The sequence below is a fragment of the Pongo abelii genome, chromosome 16 (assembly GCF_028885655.2).
Source record: "Pongo abelii isolate AG06213 chromosome 16, NHGRI_mPonAbe1-v2.0_pri, whole genome shotgun sequence".
Classification (NCBI taxonomy): domain Eukaryota; kingdom Metazoa; phylum Chordata; class Mammalia; order Primates; family Hominidae; genus Pongo; species Pongo abelii.
Genome location: NC_072001.2, coordinates 45,932,283 through 45,954,424, shown reverse-complemented (window position 1 = coordinate 45,954,424; position 22,142 = coordinate 45,932,283). Strand labels below are relative to the sequence as shown.

The window sequence follows — 22,142 nt, the reverse complement described above, 5'->3', positions numbered from 1 at the left end:
CTCATCTATTTTGCATTAGTTTTCTCTAGAACACAATTTTATTTCTAGGACAAAGAGGCATTTTGAATACATGCTTCAGTATATAAAGTATTTTAATAGGTGGTTGGGTCTTTCCTGACTGTTTTAATGTATTTCATTTGTTTCATGCTTCCAAAGCAGTATATTTAATGATAGATTTTTTTATAGGCTGAACATATGCAGAAGAAAAGGAGAAAACAAGAAAACAAAGATGAAGGTAAAAAGTGAGATTCTGAATTGACTCATTTTGACTATTTTCTGTGGTTTTGTATCAGCAAAGCACATAGTTTTTTGTTGTTGGTTTTTGAGAGTGGGCAAGTCAAGGAAGTGCAAAGAGCTTTTTGCTTTTTATTCACATATTAAGATATGGTATGTATCAGTAGTGATTGAATTTAAAATTGATAACAAATGTAGTTCATTTTGGGTGACTTGATATAGTACTTACATTACACTTAACATTGATATTTTCAGTACTGGAAAGGTAGCAAAAAAGCATGTGTTGTTTTGCATGTAACCTATTATTTTTTGACATTTGCACTTTTGTAGGTAGGATAACCCAAATAAAAATGCACCTGTTTGTCTCTTTCCCCATCCATTCCCCACCTCCTATAGCATTGCCACCACCACCACCTCCTGAATTCTGCGCTGCTTTCAGCAAAGTGATTAACCTTCTCAACTGTGATATCATGATGTACATTCTCAGGACTGTATTTGAGCGGGCAATAGACACAGATTCTAACTTGTGGACCGAAGGGATGCTCCAAATGGTTTGTTTACGTGAAATATTTTCTCTACATCAAGTCCTAGAGTTCTTGGGGATCTAGGGAAGATCTCGGGTCTAACTTCAGTTGGAACCACATCTAGAGCACCGGAAACGTAGGGGTCATTAAAAATAGCTTACACCAGCACAAATTTTTTTTAGTGATATGTTCTCATGTTTTTAGCATCCTTACTCTTGGGAACCATTTCTGTTTAATAAAACCCATGAAAACAAAAACAGGTGTACTTATGCTAATAAATTGACATGTTATTATTGTGTCATGATTTTTTGTATTTTTAATTTTACTTGAATTATAAGGAGACAGTATAATAAAGATTTGAAGATAGGTCTAGACTTCAGTCTTGGGTTTCCCCACTTCCTATTTAAGGAGCAAATAATAATTTTCTCATTTGTAAAATGGATAAAAGTGTAATTATTCATAGAGGTAGGAGAATTAGCTAAAGTGAAAGCAGCTTTTTTTCCTTGTTACTGTTGTAGATAAATACATGTTACTTAATTATGCCACATCATGGTAGTTGTAACGCCATATTTATTTATACCTGCCTAACTAAATGTTCCTTTTTCCTTGAGTATTGTTGGTCTACAGGTTCTAAATGCTGTCATTGCCATATGTGTACCTCAATTTTTGTTATAACACTGATAAATACATTCACTAGTAAATTTCAAACCATAGAGATATGTTTGAAACCAAGTTAAAATTTCTCTCCCTGAGTCCCAGTATGCTATATAGGACATAAGCATTGTTAAAGTTTTGTATATTCTGGAAATCATTGCACATTAGCGCATATAGATCTACTTATTCTTGATAGCTGCGTAGTCCATTGTATGGATATAATGTGTTTAAGTAGTCTCCTATTAATAGACATTCAGGTGTTTCTAGGTCTTTGCTGTGACAAAGAATAATAAAATGTACGTTCTTATACAAATGTTTTTGCATACTTAAGGGAGCGTATTTGTCATACTACTTCCTAATAGTTGGTGTATACCTTTACATTTTTGATAGATGTTTTCAAATTGGCCTCCAAAAATGTTATACCAGTTTACTTTCCCATCAACACTATGGTCAAAAGTGCCTACTTCCCAATACCTATGCCAGCTCTATATTTTACCAAACACCAAAATTTTTGCCACTGTAATAGGTGAAAAATAGGATGATCTTGTTTCAACTCATTTTTCTTTAAGTGAGGTTGAACTGTTTTGTTTTTTTTTTGAGATGGAGTTTCACTTGTCACCCAGGCTGGAGTAGGCTGGAGTGCAGTGACACACTCTTGGCTTACTGCAACTTCCACCTCTGGGTTCAAGCGATTCTCCTCCCTCAGCCTCCCAAGCAGCTGGGATTACAGGTGCCCACCACCACGCCTGGCTAATTTTGTATTTTTAGTAGAGACGAGGTTTCACCATGTTCACTAGGCTGGTCATGAACTCCTGACCTCAGGTGATCCACCCACCCCGACCTCCGAAAGTGCTGGGATTACAGAAGTGAGCCACCAGCGCCAGGCCAGGTTGAACATTTTTCATATGTGTATTCATCATTTCTCTTTCTGTAAACTGCTTAATGTGAACTGCTGAAACCTTTGCGTGTTTTTTACCTATCAGCTTTCTTATTTTTATACTTCTACTTAAAAGAGATTTACCTTGCTAGGCATGGTGGCCCATACCTGTGATTGCAGCACTTTGGGAAGCTGAAGCAGGAGGATCACTTGAGCGCAGGAGTTTAAGACCAGCCTGGCCAACATAGTGAGACGCTGTCTATACCCCCTGCCCCCTCCAAAAAAAATTTAGCTGGGCGTGGTGGTGTGCACCTCTAGTCCCCAGCTACTCAGGAGGCTGAGGCAGGAGAATCACTTGAGCCCAAGAGCTTAAGGCTGCAGTAAGCTAGGATTGCCCCACTGCACTCCAATCTGGGTGACAGAGTGAGATCAGTCTCTGAAAAAAATAAAAATTAAATTAAAAATATATTTACCTGAAGAAGTGCAGTTTTAAAGATCTCTTATTTTCCTCCTTCAGGCTTTTCATATTCTGGCATTGGGTTTACTAGAAGAGAAGCAACAGCTTCAAAAAGCTCCTGAAGAAGAAGTAACATTTGACTTTTATCATAAGGCTTCAAGTATGTTTGAGTATCACTCTTCAACACATTTGTCATTGAAAGTCTAGATCTTAAGGAGTTTTAATTTGTCAATCCTGAAAGTTTATATCTTACAGAGTTTTAATCTGTCAGTCCTTAAAACATAGGTAACCCTGAAATAATATTTTTTCCTAGCATTCTTAGTTTGTAACTAATATTTTCAAGTATACTAATATATTTTTTAATCCCTTACTGTAATCTTTACTACAATCTTTTTACTACATGATCTCCCCACTTTTTTTTTTTGGTTACATATATTGGTATTTTTTTACTTTCATTCCTCATCTCAGTATTATCAAATATTTGCTGCTGTGTCAACCATAGCATTCATGTGACATGTCTTAATAAGATATTAATGTTTCTGAATTTTAAATGATAGAAATCTGAAAGATAACATGTTCATTTTGCGTTGTATTCAACTTGGAAGAAAAGGATAGTTTTAAATTAGATTTCTAATAAATGCTACCTGATTAAGATAGTTTTTTTCAAAGCACATTCCAGGCATGTTGATTATAAAAACAATAGGAGACAAACATTTTCTATTTACATGCTGTATTTTTTAGATCCCTGAAGACATCAAAAACCTATTCAGTTTATGGATATAAAGTCCCCCACTTCAATATTTTTGGCAGTTTTGTTTCTCATTAAGCACTTTTGCTTAGATGTTGAGTCAAGCAGAGGAAAGACCAGAGACAGATATTTAGGGTAGCTTTCACTTAGCAGTGCCAGTAAAAGATGTAAGAGAGAGACTTAAAGTCATTTTTAAATTTAGTAGATCATATCATTGTAACCCAGTACTTCATATAATTGCAGATTCGTCCATTGAATAATTAATGAAGTTAAGGGATTGATTGGCAAATCTTGGTTATCAATGTAAATAACATTAACTAGAAATTGTAATTTGTACATAATTATGAAGACATAATTGACCCTCCATATCTGTGGGTTCCATATCTAGGGATTCATCCAGTCGCAGTTTGAAAATATTCAGGGGGAAAAGGGAAAAAGGATGGTTGTCACTGTACTGAACATGTACAGACTTGTTTTTCTTGTCATTATTCCCTAAACAATATTATCTAACAACTATTTACATAGCATTTACATTGTATTAGGCATTATAAGTAATCTAGAGATGATTTAAAGCATACAGAAGCATGTGTATAGATTTTATGCAAATACTACACCATTTTATTTAAGGGGAATTGAGCATTAGTGGACTTTGATGTCCATAGGGGTCCCGAAACCAATTCCCTGAGGATACCAAGAGATGACTATATGTATTTATTTATGATGTGTGATTTTGTGTTTTAAAAAAGGATTGGGAAGTTCAGCCATGAATATACAAATGCTTTTGGAAAAACTCAAAGGAATTCCCCAGTTAGAAGGCCAGAAGGACATGATAACATGGATACTTCAGGTAAACTAAAAAAGTAAAGTGATCGTATCTTGGTTTAAATATTTAAGAATTCTCTGCTTGCCTCCAGAATTAAACCACTGTACCATTGTAGACGTTTACTACTGGTTTTCATAATCACTTATTTTTCATGTTAATAATTCTATTTTCCTATATTTTAGTGTAGTTTTAAAAATAAACTAAGATTTATTCATTTTTTTGGTCGTTATTTAGTCAACTTTACTGAAAACCTACCATGTGCCATGCTCACTTATAGATTTCTAGATGGAACAAGGCAGACAAGGTGCTTACTATCATGGAACATATACTCCAGTTGAGGGACAGACATTAAACAAATAAATAAACAAAAATATCAGGGTAATTCAATAGATGAGTAAGGGGTTACTTTGAGTAATTAGGGAAGGCCTCTCTTAAAACACGACATTAGAGCTAAGACCTGAATGACATGGAGTCAGTCTTAGAAGAGTCTGGAAGAGTACTCCAGGAAGAGGAAACAGCAGTGCAAAAGCTCTGTGGTGGCCAGAAAGAAGATCAGTGTGGCTGGAACATAATGGGTGAGGGATGGAAAAGTAGGCAATGAGATCAGAGGGATAGCCAGGGGCCAGGTCTTGTAGGTCCTTTTAAGTCAGCGTAAAGTGATAATTTTTGAAGACAATGGGAAAATATTGGAGGATTTTAAGTGACCTAATCTATATTTGTACAAGATGGTATTGGCTGCTGTGGAGTAAATGGATTATGGGGGATAGGCATACAAGTAAGGAAACTGTTAGGAGACTGTTGCAGTAATCTTGATGTGAAATAAGCATGACCTAGGCTAAGATGCAGATAGTAAGAATCTGAACTGATTAAGGTGCATGTCGAAGGTGTATGAAGATAAAATCTATAGTACTTGCTCATCAGTCTCATGGGAGAGATGAAGGAAATAAATCAAAGATGAGGCTGGGCACGGTGGCTAGCGCCTGTAATCCCAGCACTTTGGGAGGCCGAGGCAGGCAGATCACCTGAGGTCAGGAGTTGGAGATCAGTCTGGCTAACATGGTGAAACCTCATCTCTACTAAAAATACAAAAAATTAGCCAGGCATGGTGGTGCACACCTGTAGTCCCAGCTACTCGGGAGGCTGAGGCAGGAGAATTGCTTGAACCAGGGAGGTGGAGATTGCGGTGAGCCAAGATCGCACCACTGCACTCCAGCCTGGGTGACAGAACAAGACTCTGTCTCAGAAAAAAGGAAATCAAAGATGACTCCTGGATTTGGTGCTTGAGCTATTGAGTAGATAGCATTGCCTTTGGAGACAAGTGAATTAAATAAGCAGGAGAGAGAGAGGCCAGGAATGTTACTTTAATGGAAAACCCTCCACATAGAAACATAAAACCGACCAGGCACGGTGGCTCACGCCTGTAATCCCAGCACTTTGGGAGGCGGAGGCGGGTGGATCACAAGATCAGTAGTTCAAGACCAGCCTGGCCAAGATGGTGAAACCCCATCTCTACTAAAAATACAAAAAAAAAAAAATTAGCTGGGCGTGGTGGCAGGCGCCTGTAATCCCATCTATTCAGGAGGCTGAGGCAGCAGAATCGCCTGAACTCTGAGGGCGGAGGTTGCAGTGAGCCGAGATTGCACCACTGCACTCCAGCCTGGGTGACAGAGTGAGACTCTGTCTCAAAAAAAAAAAAAACTGAAACCAGGATTATGGAGCTTCTGCACTCATTGCATTCAGTAAGATATTCTGATGTTTATAGCTAAGTATTGTTTTGATAATCAGAATATATAGAGTAGTTATTTTTCACATTCTTATCAATTGGAAATCTTGGTACTGATTTGTACTTTTAAGAGGGCAGCTCTTCTTAATACTTTATTAGAAACAGTCCTTAAGCATGAGGTAATGATGTAACTATAAGATAATGATATTATTGGCCGGGCGTGGTGGCTCACGCCTGTAATCCCAGCACTTTGGGAGGCCGAGGCAGGAGGGTCACGAGGTCAGGAGATCGAGAGCATCCTGGCTAACATGATGAAACCCCATCTCTACTAAAAATACAAAAAACATTAGCCGGGCGTGGTGGTGGGCACCTGTAGTCCCAGCTACTCAGGAGGCTGAGGCAGGAGAATGGCGTGAACCTGGGAGGCGGAGCTTGCAGTGAGCCGAGATCGCACCACTGCACTCCAGCCTGGGCGACAAAGCGAGACTCTATCTCAAAAAAAAAAAAGATAATGATATTATTAAAATTCTTCTTGAAGTAGATTTTATGAATATTTAGTATTTGTGTTAAACTAGCTAATATTATTTTAAGATATAAAATCAAACGAAAGTAGATAACTATTGAGAAAGTAAATCGAGGTACCATTTAGTTCAGCGTTCATATCCCATAGAGATGGTGTTATGAATTGCAGATCTAGTCCTGAAAATTCATTTTCAATTAGAATACTAAATTGTATTATCAAAATATCTGAAAAGCACATGTATCTGCTGTTAAAAACATTAGATACTCTATCCAGATGGTTGATTTAAAGCTATGTTGTAAGTGTTCATTGTGGGAAATTTTTCCTCATGAGACCAAGGTTCTTTCAAAATATAAATAAATTTTACTAGGCACAGTGACTCACACCTATATACCTATAGTTCCAGCACTTTGGGAAGCCAAGGTGGGTGGCTTGCTTGAGCCCAGAAGTTCAAGACCAGCCTGGACAATGTGGCAAAAACTCCATCTCTACAAAAAATACAAAAATTAGTCAAGGGTATGGTGGTGTGCGCCTCTAGTCCCAGCTACTTGAGAGGCTGAGGTGAGAAGATGGCATGAGCCCAGGAGACAGGTTGCAGTGAGCCAAGATTGTGCCATTGCACTCCAGCCTGGACGACAGACTGAAACTCTGTCGAATGAATGAATGAATGAATTAATGAATGCATTCATGCTGAAACCGTGAGCTTTGTTAATAAGAATGAGGTAGTTCTGTATAAGCTGTTGTGGAAATGTCTCCAAGGATAGCTGGGCGCGATGGCTCCCGCCTGTAATCCCAGCACTTTGGGAGGCTGAAGTGGGCGGATCACGAGGTCAGGAGATCGAGACCATCCTGGCTAACACGGTGAAACCCCATCTCTACTAAAAATACAAAAATTAGCCGGGTGTTGTGGCGGGTACCTGTAGTCCCAGCTATTCAGGAGGCTGAGGCAGGAGAATGGCGTGTACCCAAGAGGCGTAGCTTGCAGTGAGCCAAGATTTCACCACTGCGCTCCAGCCTGGGCGACAGAGCAAGACTCTGTCTAAAAAAAAAAAAAACCAACCAAAAAAGAAATGTCAAAATGTCTCCGAAGATAAATGATTAAGTGAAAAGAGGATGTGTGAAACAGTATGTATGGTAGGATCTCTTTTTACGAAAACAGATGTAAATAAAAAAATTATGTATTCTGATAGAGGTGTTGCAATCAGGGAGAGAAGGATTTTACTTTCCATTTTGTATCTTTTTTTTTTTTTTGAGACAGGGTCTTGCTCTGTCACCCAGGCTGGAGTGCAGTGGCACGATCTCAGCTCACTGCAACCTCCACTTCCCGGGTTCAAGAGATTCTCATGCCTCAGCCTCCCAAGTAGCTGGCATCACAGGCATGGGTCACCACGCCCAGCTAATTTTTGTATTTTTAGTAAAGACAGGATTTTGCTATGTTGGCCAGGCTGATCTCTAACTCCTGGCCTCAGGTGATCCACCTGCCTTGGCCTCCCAAAGTGCTGAGATTACCCACCTCCGCCTCCCAAAGAGCAGTCACCATTTTGTATCCTTGTTTTTATGTGTTTTTGCACAAAAATATTATTTTAAATTAAAAAAATTTTTGTTTCCTGGCAAATCTCTTGAAAGCTAACAGAGGCATGCCCCCAGCCTACTGAATCAGCTGGTTCTGCTACCAGTGGCCTCCTCCTCAGCTGGATTGCTCATTGACCAGGGGAGGTGTTTGTCACAGTCAGAGTCACTTTTTTTCTTCATATATTGAAATAGTTTAAGTGAAAGACATTTGGAGATATGATGCCAAAATCAGATTAGTGAATGTTTCTGTTCCTGGTCGGTCTAACGGTCTAACTAACTCTTTTAACGTTTCATCTGTTTTTCACAGATGTTTGACACAGTGAAGCGATTAAGAGAAAAATCTTGTTTAATTGTAGCAACCACATCAGGATTGGAATCTATTAAGAATGATGAGGTATGACACTGTAATAACACTGTAGTAATGGTGACATTCATCTCTGTCTTTGAACTTTACTGGTATAAGGGAGCTGCTGCTTTTTTGTTAGGAGAAACCTGTTGATTGTAAAGTATATGAGATCTGTCCATCTTTTATTCATTATGCTTCTATATTGTGGAGATTAATGGTACGTGACAATTCATCATAATTTTTGTATTTTGCAAAAACGGGAGAAATTGATTATATAGTAGAGCTCTATTAGAAATCCCAGCTCTTTGAGAGGCAGAGGCGGGTAGATCACTTGAGGTCGGGAGTTCAAGACCAGCCTGGCCAACATGGCAAAACCACGTCTCTAGTAAAAATACAAAAATTAGCCCAATGTGGTGGCTTGCTCATGTAGTCCCAGCTATTCGGGAGGCTGAGGCACGAAAATCACTTGAACCCAGGAGGCGGAGGTTGCAGTGAGCCAAAATCACGCTACTGCATTCCAGCCTGGGTGACAGAGCAAGATTCCATCTCAAAAACAAAAAACCAAAATACCATATTTTATTAACTTTTAATATATTTTAGTGACTTAAATTGGGATATGTCTCACAATAAATGACTTTCATCAACAGCATTTTTTAGAGAAATATAATGGTACATCTTAGATTCAATGAAATGCAATAATATTTGTGTTATTGCTATAATATAGTGAATCGGGTTTTGGTGATTCTAAAATTTATATTATTAGAATAATATTATTTGTGGTTATTACGTGTTCAGTAAAACACACTGGATGTAAATTTGAATAGAAAATTAACATGCACCAAATATATCTCAGTAATATTGTTAAAGTTAAAAAAGTTGTTAAATTTCTCATTTTTAACAGTGCATTTAGAAGTAACTGTTAGAAATCAAGATTATTTAAATTGTCAGTGATTAAGTGATTGACAAATGATTTTAAAATTTTGTTTTATCTAATTTTATTTCTTAAGGTACCTGCATTGAGTATAAAAGGCAGTTAATTGGATATTTAAGGTTCTTAGCTTTTTACAGTAAATTATTTAAACAACTAAAGGAATAATTAGTTGTATGATGTCATGCAGCCTGTAATGCTAATTTTGAAACATTAAACTGAATCCAGTATGTAAGGGGTAATCAGGGTTTCAGAATCTTATTCTAAGGAATTTTGCCATCCAAACAGCGTATATAAATGTTTAACAGTGGATCTTACCTAAATTTGTCATTTCTTAATACCCAGATTACTCATGATAAAGAAAAAGCAGAACGAAAAAGAAAAGCTGAAGCTGCTAGGCTACATCGTCAGAAGATCATGGCTCAGATGTCTGCCTTACAGAAAAACTTCATTGAAACTCATAAACTCATGTATGACAATACATCAGAAATGCCTGGGAAAGAAGACTCCATTATGGAGGAAGAGAGGTAAAATAAAGCAAACCAAAAATTACCAACTCAGTTTTTGGAGGAAAAGTTAAATAGTCACTTTAAATTATGCTTTTCTAAAATGTATTTTATGGCAAGAGAAATTCAACTATTTTCATTCTAGAAAGGTCAGAGTGAAGACTCTAAGGTACTTATTGAATATAATTTTATGCTGATAAATGCATTGAGTGTGCAGTAAAGTTATGTTAGGAATCTTTATGCACAAAAAGATAACCAACCCATTATTTTGTATGCATTAGCACTTTTAGGTACACATTTACACATCAGCTCACTTATTTCACATTATTATTTCTAATAAAAATGACTACAGTTATTACATTATTGGAAACAAATTCTTTGCCTGAAAAAGGTGGCTTATACGAGTTTTTCTTTTTTTCTTAAAGAGAAGAAAGACATTGCCTATAACTACAGGTATGGATAGCACCTTGGAATTGGAATCAGTAAATCTGGTTTTCTGAGTTCTGACTGTGGTATGCTCTTAGAGAAATTGGTTAATTTTCTGAGCTGTGCTTTATGGGCTATTAATACAGTGATAAAAGGGAGGAGGCATAATAATGTTACTTTGAAAAGCATTCCAAGAAATTTAAAATATTGAAAGTACCCACTTTGGCCCTTTTTAAAGACAAGCTTTCACTGCTGTTTAAAACAATATGTGTTGAGGGCTGTGAGCAGTGGCTAACCTCTGTAATCCCAACACTTTGGGAGGCCGAGGTGGGCGGATCACCTGAGGTCAGGAGTTCGAGACCAGCCTGGCCAACAGGCAAAACCCCGTCTCTACTAAAAATACAAAAATTAGCTGGGTGTGGTGACGCGTGCATTTAGTCCCAGCTATTCAGGAGGCTGAGGCACGAGAATCACCTGAACCTGGGAGCCAGAGGTTGTAGTGAGCAGAGATTGTGCCACTGCACTCCAGCTTGGGCAACAGAGCGAGACTCCGTCTCAAAAAAAAATGTTGTGGATACTTTTAGAAAATTGTGGTTTTGGAATAATAGTAGGCACAATATATCCTATCTGATATGTATGTTTAATCTCAAAGTTGAGTATGCTAACAAGGACCATAAAGAATAATGATTATATTAGTGATTAAAAATAAAAAGATATGAAGGTATGCTTTCCTTGGCTGACTATAGTGTAACAAAACTGGAAATTTTAAATGACAAGCCGAAGTCCCACCTCTAGATATTATGTATTAACAACATACTATTTAGAAATAGTGAGAAAGAAACTACTGACAATAAAATAAGAAGGTGTAAGCAAAGGTGTACTCAGAGTTCATTTATGGCCTTAATGCTTTCATTATTTATTTTTATTGCTTGATTAATTGGACATGTGATTTTTGAATGTGTTCTTATTGAAAGCAATTTAAATAATGCAGGAAGTCCCCCTTTGACCATTTCTGCATTACTGATCTTTCTCCACACATAACCATGATTACAAATTACCATTGTTCTTAGACCTCTTTCTGTGCATTTATAAACATGTATACATGAAGAAATAGTGAGGCTTGTTTCGTGTTTTCTAGTGGTTTTTCTTTTTTAACCATACATTTTGTCTGCAGCTTGCTGTTTCAATGTCTTAGGAATCTTTTGATATCAGTACATGTCGCTCTATAATGTAGATTCTTTTTTTTTTTTTTTTTGTTGGGGGGAGACGGAGTCTCACTCTGTCTCCCAGGCTGGAGTGCAGTGGCACGGTCTCGGCTCACTGCAAGCTCCACCTCCAGGGTTCACGCCATTCTCCTGCCTCAGCCTCCCGAGTAGCTGGGACTACAGGCGCCCGCCACCACACCCAGCTAATTTTTTTGTATTTTTAGTAGAGAGGGGGTTTCACCGTGTTAGCCAGGATGATCTCCATCTCCTGACCTCGTGATCCGCCTGCCTCGGCCTCCCAAAGCGCTGGGATTACAGGTGTGAGCCACTGTGCCCGGCCTATAACGTAGATTCTACATCATTGTTTATGACTGCTGCATAGTGGTCTCTGACGTGGTTATATAATAGTTTATTTATCTGACTTTAGACATTTAGGTTGCTTCCAATTTTTCTTTATAACAGTTCATGAGAACCTTTTCATATGTGTCTCCTTGTACAACTCTGCAAGTACTTAGTCAAGGAGTCCAGTAAGTGAAAGGGCTGGGTTAAAATTTTTATAGATATGGCCACATTACCATCCAGAGTGGTTTTACTAGTTTCTACTCCTGATAGTGTATATAGGTGCCTAATTTACTTTGTTCTCACTAATACTTAACTATTTTCAGTACTTGAAAATGTGATATTATTAAAATTACAGATTTGTGCCAATCTGGCTGAATTTCCCCAATTGCTATTTAGTACTAGGTTGAGCAACTTCTCATATGATTATTCACTGACCTTTTACATTTTATCCTCTGGGAATTGCCTATTATTATTCTTTGCCCATCTCTATTGGGTGCTTTGCTCTTGTCTTACTGACTTATATAAGTCTTAAAATTATTAATAATTAGCTTTGTTACATATGTATCCCATATTTTGTCCCTGTTTCTTTAACATTAATTATGGAGTTTAGCCATAGAGAAGTGTGCAGTGTTGATAAAGACAAATTTATCAGTCTTTTAGAGTTTTAACTTTTTGTATTAATATCTTGTTTAAGAAAGCTTTTCCTATCCCAAAGTCTCAAATATATTCTCTCATATTTTTTTAAACCAGTTTTTTTTTTTCAGAGATGGGGTCTCACTATGTTGCCCAGGCTAGAATGCAGTGGCTCTTCACAGGCATAATTATGATGCACTACAGTCTCAAACTCCTGGGCTCAAGTGATCCTCCTGCCTTACCCTCCTGAGTAGCTGGGACTACGGGTGTGTGTCACCACACCCAGCCAAAATTTTAATTATGTAGTTTTACACACACACACACTCGAGATGGAGTCTTGCTTTGTCGCCTAGACTGGAGTACAGTGGCGTGATCTCGGCTCACTGCAACCTCCGCCTCCTGGGTCCAAGTGATTCTCCTGCCTCCACCTCCTGAGTAGCTGGGATTACAGGCGCCCACCACCACACCTGGCTAATTTTTTTTTTTGTATTTTTAGTAGAGATGGGGTTTCACCATTTTGGCCAGGCTGGTCTCGAACTCCTGGCCTCAAGTGATCTTCCCACTTCAGCCTCCCAGAGTGCTGGGATTACAAGGTGTGAGCTAGTGTGCCCGGCCAAATTACATAGTTATATTAATAATTTTCCTCTTGAAAACTGAATGTCAGAAATAAAGCTAAAATTCTATTTGAGCACCAGCCCAAATCCTGGACTTCTTTCTGCCCCTCCTCAGAGGTTCTCTGGTTATAAGTTTTATGTGTATCTTGCCAGAATTTTTCCTGTGTTATTAATACAAATATATGTAGCCACAGAAATTATAGCATGTCATTCAGCCTTTGGTTTTATTTGCATTGATAATATTATGTACATATCACTCTACAACTTCCCATTTTCACTCTGTAGTATGTCTTGGAAATCTATGTATGTTCTTATATACAAAACAAGCTCAGTGTTTTTCAGTCTTGGCATTTAGGCAGCTTTTTTTTTTTTTTTTTTTCATGCAGTACTGTCCTGTGAATTGTGGGACTGTATCCTGTGCCTACTAGAACCTTGTGACAATCAATAAGTAAACCTTTCATAATTTATTGCTAGATGCCTCCTAGGAGGTGGTACCATACTTAGTGAGTCCCACCTTTTAAAAACTGCAGAGTAGGGCGGGCGCGGTGGCTTACGCCTGTAATCCCGGCACTTTGGGAGGCCAAGGCAGGCAGATCATGAGGTCAGGAGTTCGAGACCAGCCTGGCCAACATAGTGAAACTCTGTCTCTACTAAAAATACAAAAAAATTAGCTGGGCATGGTGGCAGGCACCTGTAATCCCAGCTACTTGGGAGGCTGAGGCAAGGAGAATCACTTGAACCTGGGAGGCAGAGATTGCAGTGAGCCGAGATTGCGCCACTGCACTCCAGCCTGGCAACAGTGCAAGACTCTGTCTCAAACAAAATGAAACAAAACAAAAAAGCTGCAGAGTATTCTATGTTAGGTAAGCTCATTTTTATATGATGATTAATATTTATTTATTGTTCAATGATATACTATAGTTCAGGGAGCTTCTTGCACAGAGACAACATTGTAGAGTAGTTCAGGGCATGGACTGTGAGCCTAGATTACCTGGATTAAATCCTGGCTCTGCTACATACTATTGATGAATCATTGGGTGAGTCTTTTGTTGTCACTAGGCCTCAGTTTCTTCATCTGAAAAGTGGAAGTGTCACAGGATCCTTAGGGTGTTGCTTTTCCAGCCAGAAACCTCTGTGGCCAGTGGCACCTTTGCCAGAATGTTGCTGTCTCTCTGGGCTCATCCTGCCCACTTGGCCTGGCAGGCTGCACTTGACTGACACTACCAGCCTGGATCCCATGCCTGCCAAGGACGAGCCAGGTGTGGAGTGACCAGGGGTGCATGAGCAGGCACCTGCAGGGTCTGGCCACTGCGCACAGCCAGGCACGCCAGCTGCTGCGGCAGGGCAGGGAGCTCTAGGCACAGGGACAGGGGCCAGCTTTGTGCAAGCCTGCAGCTGGATCATATGCACCAGCAGGTTCCGCTGCGGGGACTCTTGTCTGGACAAAGGGAATGTGGTGGCACCTGGCAGCTCAGAGATGCCAGAAACTGTGAAGCCCCAAAGAGGGTGTCACAGCCCTGGCTCAGGGAGCCCCTAGGTCTGGGCTCCCCGAAGGACCACAGCTCTTCTCTCCTTCTTGTCACCTGCAACGTGGCAAGCAGTGGGTGTGGGCGTTTCAGCCGTTTATGTTACTAGCTCTTTCAGTCCTGCCGTTTGGTGGTTCCCGAGTTCTTGTCCTGCATCCAGGAAGAATGAGGTACACGGACAACTGGAGGGTGAGCAAGGTGGAGAGCTTTATTAAGCAACAGAACAGCTCTCTAGGGACCCGAAGTGGGTAGCTCTTTCTGCAGGCAGGTCATCCCAGCGAGTGTCCAGCACTCAGTGGAGAGGAGATCCAGAGTGGGTATCTCCTTTCCACAGGCAGGTCATCCCAGCAAGTCAGGAGACTTGAATTGGGTAGCTCCTTCCTGCAGCTGGTAGTCCCCATGTGAGTCTGGCTGAGTCTGGGGTTTTTAGGGACTTCAGAAGGGAGAAAGTGTGTGCTGACTGGTTCATGGACAGACCCAGAGAAAGCACCATCAATTCTCACTCCAGGCTGTGGACTCCACCTGTAACTGACATACTGGTCCCCAGGCTTCAGGCCATTCCTGGCTTGAAGGTGGGACTTCACTGGGGACCCACCCCTTTCTGCCCAGGAACCTGTCTGCCTCATGCCGCCATCAACATGTCATCCACAACTCCCTGGCTGTTTGTGCCAAGGGGCACCTGCAGGCCCATGCTGAGCCACCTGTTTCCCCTTGGCCTTCCTTCCATGTTTACCAGCACCCAAAGACCAGAGGGAGCCAAGGCAGCAGGGGGCTGACGTGTCAGCACCGCCCCGAGTGTGCACACACCTGGCCGGGGCCGCGGCAGTGCCTGGGCTTGGCCACAGCTTTGCTCCAAAATCGGAGCGGGCATTGGAAGTCGGGAGAGGCTCAGAACAGGCACTTCTGAGCTGGGCAGTTGCAGCTGTGCCCGGGAGCGCAGGGCTCCTGCCCCGCAAACTCGGAAGGGGTGGGGCTCCCTACTGTTCCCAACCCAAGGGCTCCATGGAGCACGTTGCCCCAGCCGCGCCTCCACTGCTGCAGCAGACATCTTTGCAGCAGCTGCTCTAGACGGAATAATAATACCTACCTCATAGGATTATTGTAAGGTTTGAGTAAACATGTAAAGTATTTGAAATAGTGCCTAGCTTCACAATCAGCATGTTATAAATATTTGCTATTATTTAAATATTATTGTACGCATCAGTAGATCCTGAGTTTTGCCCAGTCAGTAAGAGTAGATTCTAAGAATTGCTGAATTATTAAGGTGTAAGTTTTTTAGTTTGAATAGCTACCAAAATAGAATAGAAACCTAAATGCCTAATGGCAGGGAATGGATACAACTATTATGGCACATACAGTAAGAGCTGTGTATCCATTTAAAAATGTTTCTGAAGAAGTTTTAATGATATAAGATACTATAAGTGAATATAGCAGGATGCAAATCTGTGTAATGTGATCTTATTTATATGAAGAAGTATATTATAAATAGAAAGCAGACCTAGAAGGAAATGTACAAGGTTACTAGTAGGTATCTCTAGGTTGTGGGAATATAGCACTTATTTATACTGTTATAGATTTTCCGAAATTTATTCAATAAGCCTGTATTGCTTTTATATCCAGAAAAAAAAATAACCTAGCTTATTGGTATAGTAAATGAAGTAAAATTGTAATATACATTCCATTTTATCATCTGTTTTTTTGCACTTAGCAACACTTGTATTTTGTAATAAGCAAATAACTGATGAAAGTCACAAAGGAAAGGGGGAAGCTTTTAACTTAATATTGCTAAATATCATTTTTATTTTTATTATCTTTCTTATATTTCTTGCCTATAGTTACTTAAAATCTACCAGAATATGAAGACAAGTGACCAAAACATGTGTCCTCATTTCTGATCATTTCTTTTGGTAGCACCCCAGCAATCAGTGACTACTCTAGAATTGCTTTGGGTCCTAAACGGGGTCCATCTGTTACTGAAAAAGAGGTGCTGACATGTATCCTTTGCCAAGAAGAACAAGAGGTGAAAATAGAAAATAATGCCATGGTATTATCGGCCTGTGTCCAGAAATCTACTGCCTTAACCCAGCACAGGGGAAAACCCATAGAACTCTCAGGAGGTCTGTATTATTTAATAAATATCCTTTTGTGCATTTCTTTTCATGCCTGTGTAATTAAAGAAAATACTACTTGAAAAACATTTGAAAGTGAGGGTTATATATCTACCCTGCCATTATCATATTTAAGAAAGTAATAATAATCCAGGAATATTATCTAATATAAAATCAATTTTTCTTCAACAGTTCTCAAAATGTCTTCAATTGCTAGACTTTTTTTTTCACTCAGGATCCAAACACATTTATGTGTTGTTTTGGTTATTTCCTTTACTCTATTTTAATCCAGATTAGTCCCTCCTTTTTTTATGATAGTAGCTTTTTTGAAGAATTGAGGCCACTTGCTTTGTGTAATGTATCACATTCTGAATTTATCTGATTGTTAAGTTGCCTCCTGATTAGAATCATGTTAAACATTTTCTTGGCAGGAATGCTAATTAGATAATTTATTGCACTTGTTACATCAGGAGTTAGCTGCTTTAGCATCATTATTATTTTAAAATACCCTTGGAATAGGCCAGACATGGTGGCTCACTCCTGTAATCCCAACACTTTGGGAAGCTGGTGTGGGTGGATCACTTGAGCTCAGGAGTTTGAGACCAGCCTAGGCAACATGGCAAAACCTCATCTCTACAAACATATTAGCCAGGCATGGTTGCATGAGCCTGTGGTCTGCAACAGGGTGAGACCCTGTCTCAAAACAAACAAAACAAACAAGCTCCTTGGAATAATAGTGATAATAAAGACTAGCATTTATTGAAAACTTAACATTGCCAGGCACTTGTTAAGTGCTTTATGTGTATTTACTTACTTAATCCTCACAACAGTCCTATGAGTTAGTCATCACTATTAGTTCCATTTTATAGATGAAGGACTTGTGGCACAGAGAGGTCAAGTAACTTACCCATGGCCATGAGTTACAAGTGATGAAACCAGAATTTGAAATCCTCAATCTGTGCTTTTCTTAATGAGGTTATAATTCCCCTAAGTATCCCTTAAAATTATTATTTATCAAATTACTATTAAAATTAAAAAAGTAAATTATCTTGGAAACATAGAAGATCACTTAAATAACCAAGATAATGCAGATTAAACTCAATATTCAGGATTAAAAAGTAAATCAAAGATAGAGTTATTAATCCATACTAATTTTAGAATCATATCTGACAGGCTAGCTTTATGCTTTTCTCTTTTGTTACTATTACTTTTCCCTTTTTGTTACTATATATCCTCCTATCATGATATTGTGACACTTTGCTTGGACATTCCTAAGACAGTTTGTGATTAGACTTTGGACCTGATAACCTGTCTCTCTTTTTCACTCCTTTTTATACCTTGTACCAGAAACCCTAGACCCACTTTTCATGGATCCAGACTTGGCATATGGAACTTATACAGGAAGCTGTGGTCATGTAATGCATGCAGTGTGCTGGCAGAAGTAAGTTGTCCTTCTGACATGTTCTTGAAAGAGACTAGGAACATTGAAGTTCACTCAAGGCCACAAAAAGGCATGTTTTCTCATGTCTTCTTTCCTTTCTTCTTATTTGAATAATTGAAACAGTTTTAATTACTAATTCTGTTTGCATGAATTATTATTATCAAAGTTGGAAAGTGGTGTGTAAAGTTACCAACTTTAGATTTTCAGTGTTCCTTTGTGCTTGCTCTCCATAAACTAATCAGTTGCTCTTCATCAGTATTCATGTAAAAATAGTAATAATTGGCTGGGCGTGGTGGCTCACACCTGTAATCTCAGCACTTTGGGAGGCTGAGGCAGGAGGATCACCTGAGGTCAGGAGTTTGAGACCAGCCTGGCCAACGTGGTAAAACCCTGTCTCTACTAAAAATACAAAAATTAGCCGAGTGTGGTGGCACATGCTTTTAATCCCAGCTCCTCCAGAGGCTGAGGCAGAATCACTTGAACCCAGGAGACGGAGATTCCAGTGAGCCAAGATTGCGCCATTGCACTCCAGCTTGGGACACGAGCGAAACATCGTCTCAAAAAAATTAATAAATACAACAAATAAATAATAAAAAAGTAATCTTTATAAAAATCTAATTTCTCTCAAAACATACAGCTGTGAAAAGTACCTTTTAAATAGAATAGGATGAATAGGACAAGAAGTTCTCATTCTATCTCTGGAAAATATAAAAATTCAAAAATGTAATTCCTGAGAAATCTTTTGTGTAGAGTTTACCCATTTGGCTTTAGATTACAATATATAATTTTTCCATGATAGCCCTCACTACTTCAGTTCATCATTAGAAACTGAGGAAAGTAGTGTCCATGCTGTATCACCATGCTGTTGAGGCAAGAGATGAGTTATGATTCAATAAACTTATTTTAAATTTATATCTGCTCTGATGTATTTTCCAATTTGTTCCCAAAATAATGGGCAACCTGTTTCTTCTATAATTACAACTTGTGTGTTTTTGCATGTATGTTCTAAAGATGTTTATTGGGGCAAAAATTCCAGATTTTTAAAACTTGGATTGGAGCAAGTGGAGATACACACTTGGAGATGCATGTGTAGTTCTGAATGGGCCTGTGTCTTTGTAATTTTGCAGGTATTTTGAAGCTGTACAGCTGAGCTCTCAGCAGCGCATTCATGTTGACCTTTTTGACTTGGAAAGTGGAGAATATCTTTGCCCTCTTTGCAAATCTCTGTGCAATACTGTCATCCCCATTATTCCTTTGCAACCTCAAAAGATAAACAGGTATATTTTAATTTATGTTTTGGTTAATTTTTTAAAAGTTGGCCAGGTGCAGTGGCCTGTGATCCCAGCACTTTGGGAGACTGAGGTGGGCGGATTGACAGAGCTCAGGGGTTCGAGACCAGCCTGGGTAACATGGTAAAACCCCATCTCTACAAAAAACACACACACACAAAAAAAATTAGCCAGGTGTGGTAGCACACGCCTGTAGACCCAGTTACTTGAGGAGGCTGAGGTGGGAGAATCACTGGAGCCCAGGAGATTGAAGCTCCAGTGAGCCGAGATTGCGCCACTGCAGTCCAGCCTGGGTGACAGAGCGAGACCCTGTCTCAAAAACAAATAGAAAGTTGTCTTTAGTTCTTTAATTTGTGCCTGTTTTTGTTAGATTACTGTTTTTTATTCTTTAAAGGAATTAATACTTTTTCATTTTATATCTTGTATTATACTTTTAAAATGTGATCAAAAGCCTAATTTTTGGACTCTAAGAGAACTAGAATGTTTATTTACTCAAATCTGTATATTGTGGTTATATTTTCCAGCAACCATTAAAGCAATAGAACTCTGACCTCTGCCTTAGCACTCACAAAAGGAGAAAAGATGCAAAAAAAATTCATTCCTTTCATATGGCCCTTTGCCATCATTAGAGTTGCCAGTTGGAGTCTGATAGCCCTAATGATCTTTGTATTATTTTTAGTTTCATTTTTCTGAAGATCCAAATGCTGTAGCTCTAGAGATATGGACAAATGTTAACTAAAAAAATTAAATAGAAACACTAGATTTGTTTTTATATATCTCTCTTTGGGTAGTGTTTTAAGCATTTTGAGTTTTTAAATTTTTATATTCTGATCTGTAAATGGAATTAACACCAAATTATTAGTTTTTGTATGACAACTTGGAAATTTAATTATATATTTCTATATTCTCACTGTTCTACGGGATGATAACAGTACTATAATATTTATATTATTTCAGTTGCTTTAAAATGCAATGAATTTGTAATGGTAAACCTAAATTCTGCTAAAGAAAATGGTTTTGTTGATAAAAATACCTTTATGTCCCCATAAAAGTTCAAAGGTGTTAGGTTGGGCGAGAAGGGTCAATATAAAGACTTGCTCTGGCGGGGCGCCATGGCTTACACCTGTAATCCCAGCACTTTGGGAAGCCAAGGCGGGTGGATCACGAGGTCAGGAGTTCGAGACCAGCCTGGCCAACATAATGAAACCCGTCTGTACTAAAAATACAAAAAAATTAGTTGGGCGTGGTGGTGGGCACCTATAATCCCAGCTACCTGGGAGGCTGAGCCAAGGAGATTTGCTTGAACCTGGGAGGTGGCAGTTGTAGTGAGCCGAGATTGAGCCATTGCATTACAGCCTGGGCGACAACGCGAGACTCCGTCTCGTAAAAAAAAAAAAAAAAAAAGAATTGCTCTAACCTTGGCTGGGCACAGTGCCTCACGCCTGAATCCCAGCACTTTGAGAGGCCGAGGCAGGCAGATCACCTGAGATCAGGAGTTTGAGACCAGCCTGGCCAATGTGGCAAAAACCCATCTCTACTAAAAATACAAAAATTAGCTTGGCGTGGTGGCACATGGGTGTAATCCCAGCTACTCAGGAGGCTGAGGCATGCGAATTGCTTGAACCCGGGAGGTGGAGGTTTCAGTGAGCCGAGACCATACCATTGCACTCCAGCCTGGGCGACAGAGCTACATTCTGTGTCAAAAATAAATAAATAAATAAAGAGTTGTTCTAATCTCTAATATTCCATGTCATTGATAGACCTAAATTGAAATTGTCTTCTTCAACATATGTGGTAACATGAGAAAGAATTATCTTTGATTTGAGTAATTAATATATTTTAGGCATTCTACCAAGCAAATGCTGCATTATCTTATTTAATTCTCACAGTAGTCTATTGAAGTAGGTACTATTATTTCCGTTTAAAGATAAGGAATTGGAGACTATGGATAGTTTTTACTTGTCCCAAGACAGACCTAAGATTCAAACCCAGACCTGACTCCAAAGCCTTACCTAGCTGTACAGCAGAAGACAAAGATAAAGGAATATCATAATAAAGTGACTTTCCAACTTCTTGTACAAGCCTTTTTTACACAGTGGCTCCCCCAAAATAGGATTATTAAACTATGTAAATTGTTCTCTAACAGACTATTTAGCTACTTCTTTCCTTGATGACTTTAAGGATCAGATGCTTCAGAGCAGTTCTTTCTAAATTCAGAAAACTGATCCTTAAAACTAGGTCTCTTAGAACTCTGGCACACTTTTAATCTGTAGTAACAGTTCTGTTACTCAGGATCTGAAATACATGATTATACATAACAGTTTTATTAGATACTTCGATTTACCCATATAGTTGATTATATTTGCCTTTTCTGGATTTTAGAAAATCAGCATGAATGTAATCTAAGATAGTAAAGATAAAAGCATATAAAAACTGTCAAAACTAAGATTTTGATTAAAAATTTATAATATAAACTTACCATAAAATTTAAAACTAATAAACTGGTATCTGTAAAGAAAATTGGTTATAACCAGTCATAGTACATTTCCATTTTTTGAGAACAAAAAAAACTTCTTAGGTCAAATTTGTGCCCAGATATGTAAATTTTGGCACAGTTCATTGTATATTTTACCTTTGCTGAAGACT

The 22,142-nt window shown here is 38.9% G+C and overlaps 1 protein-coding gene across 1 annotated transcript in view; it reads left to right on the top strand.

Annotated features, from left to right (window-relative positions):
- UBR1 (ubiquitin protein ligase E3 component n-recognin 1) overlaps window positions 1-22,142 on the top strand; it is a 155,920-nt gene that overhangs the window by 78,810 nt on the left and 54,968 nt on the right. The window contains exons 25-33 of the mRNA XM_024232699.3: window positions 187-235; window positions 631-785; window positions 2,807-2,906; window positions 4,241-4,341; window positions 8,440-8,526; window positions 9,752-9,933; window positions 16,570-16,775; window positions 18,114-18,207; window positions 19,335-19,484. Of these exons, the coding sequence (XP_024088467.2) occupies window positions 187-235; window positions 631-785; window positions 2,807-2,906; window positions 4,241-4,341; window positions 8,440-8,526; window positions 9,752-9,933; window positions 16,570-16,775; window positions 18,114-18,207; window positions 19,335-19,484 (1,124 nt within the window). The remainder of the gene's footprint in view (window positions 1-186; window positions 236-630; window positions 786-2,806; window positions 2,907-4,240; window positions 4,342-8,439; window positions 8,527-9,751; window positions 9,934-16,569; window positions 16,776-18,113; window positions 18,208-19,334; window positions 19,485-22,142) is intronic.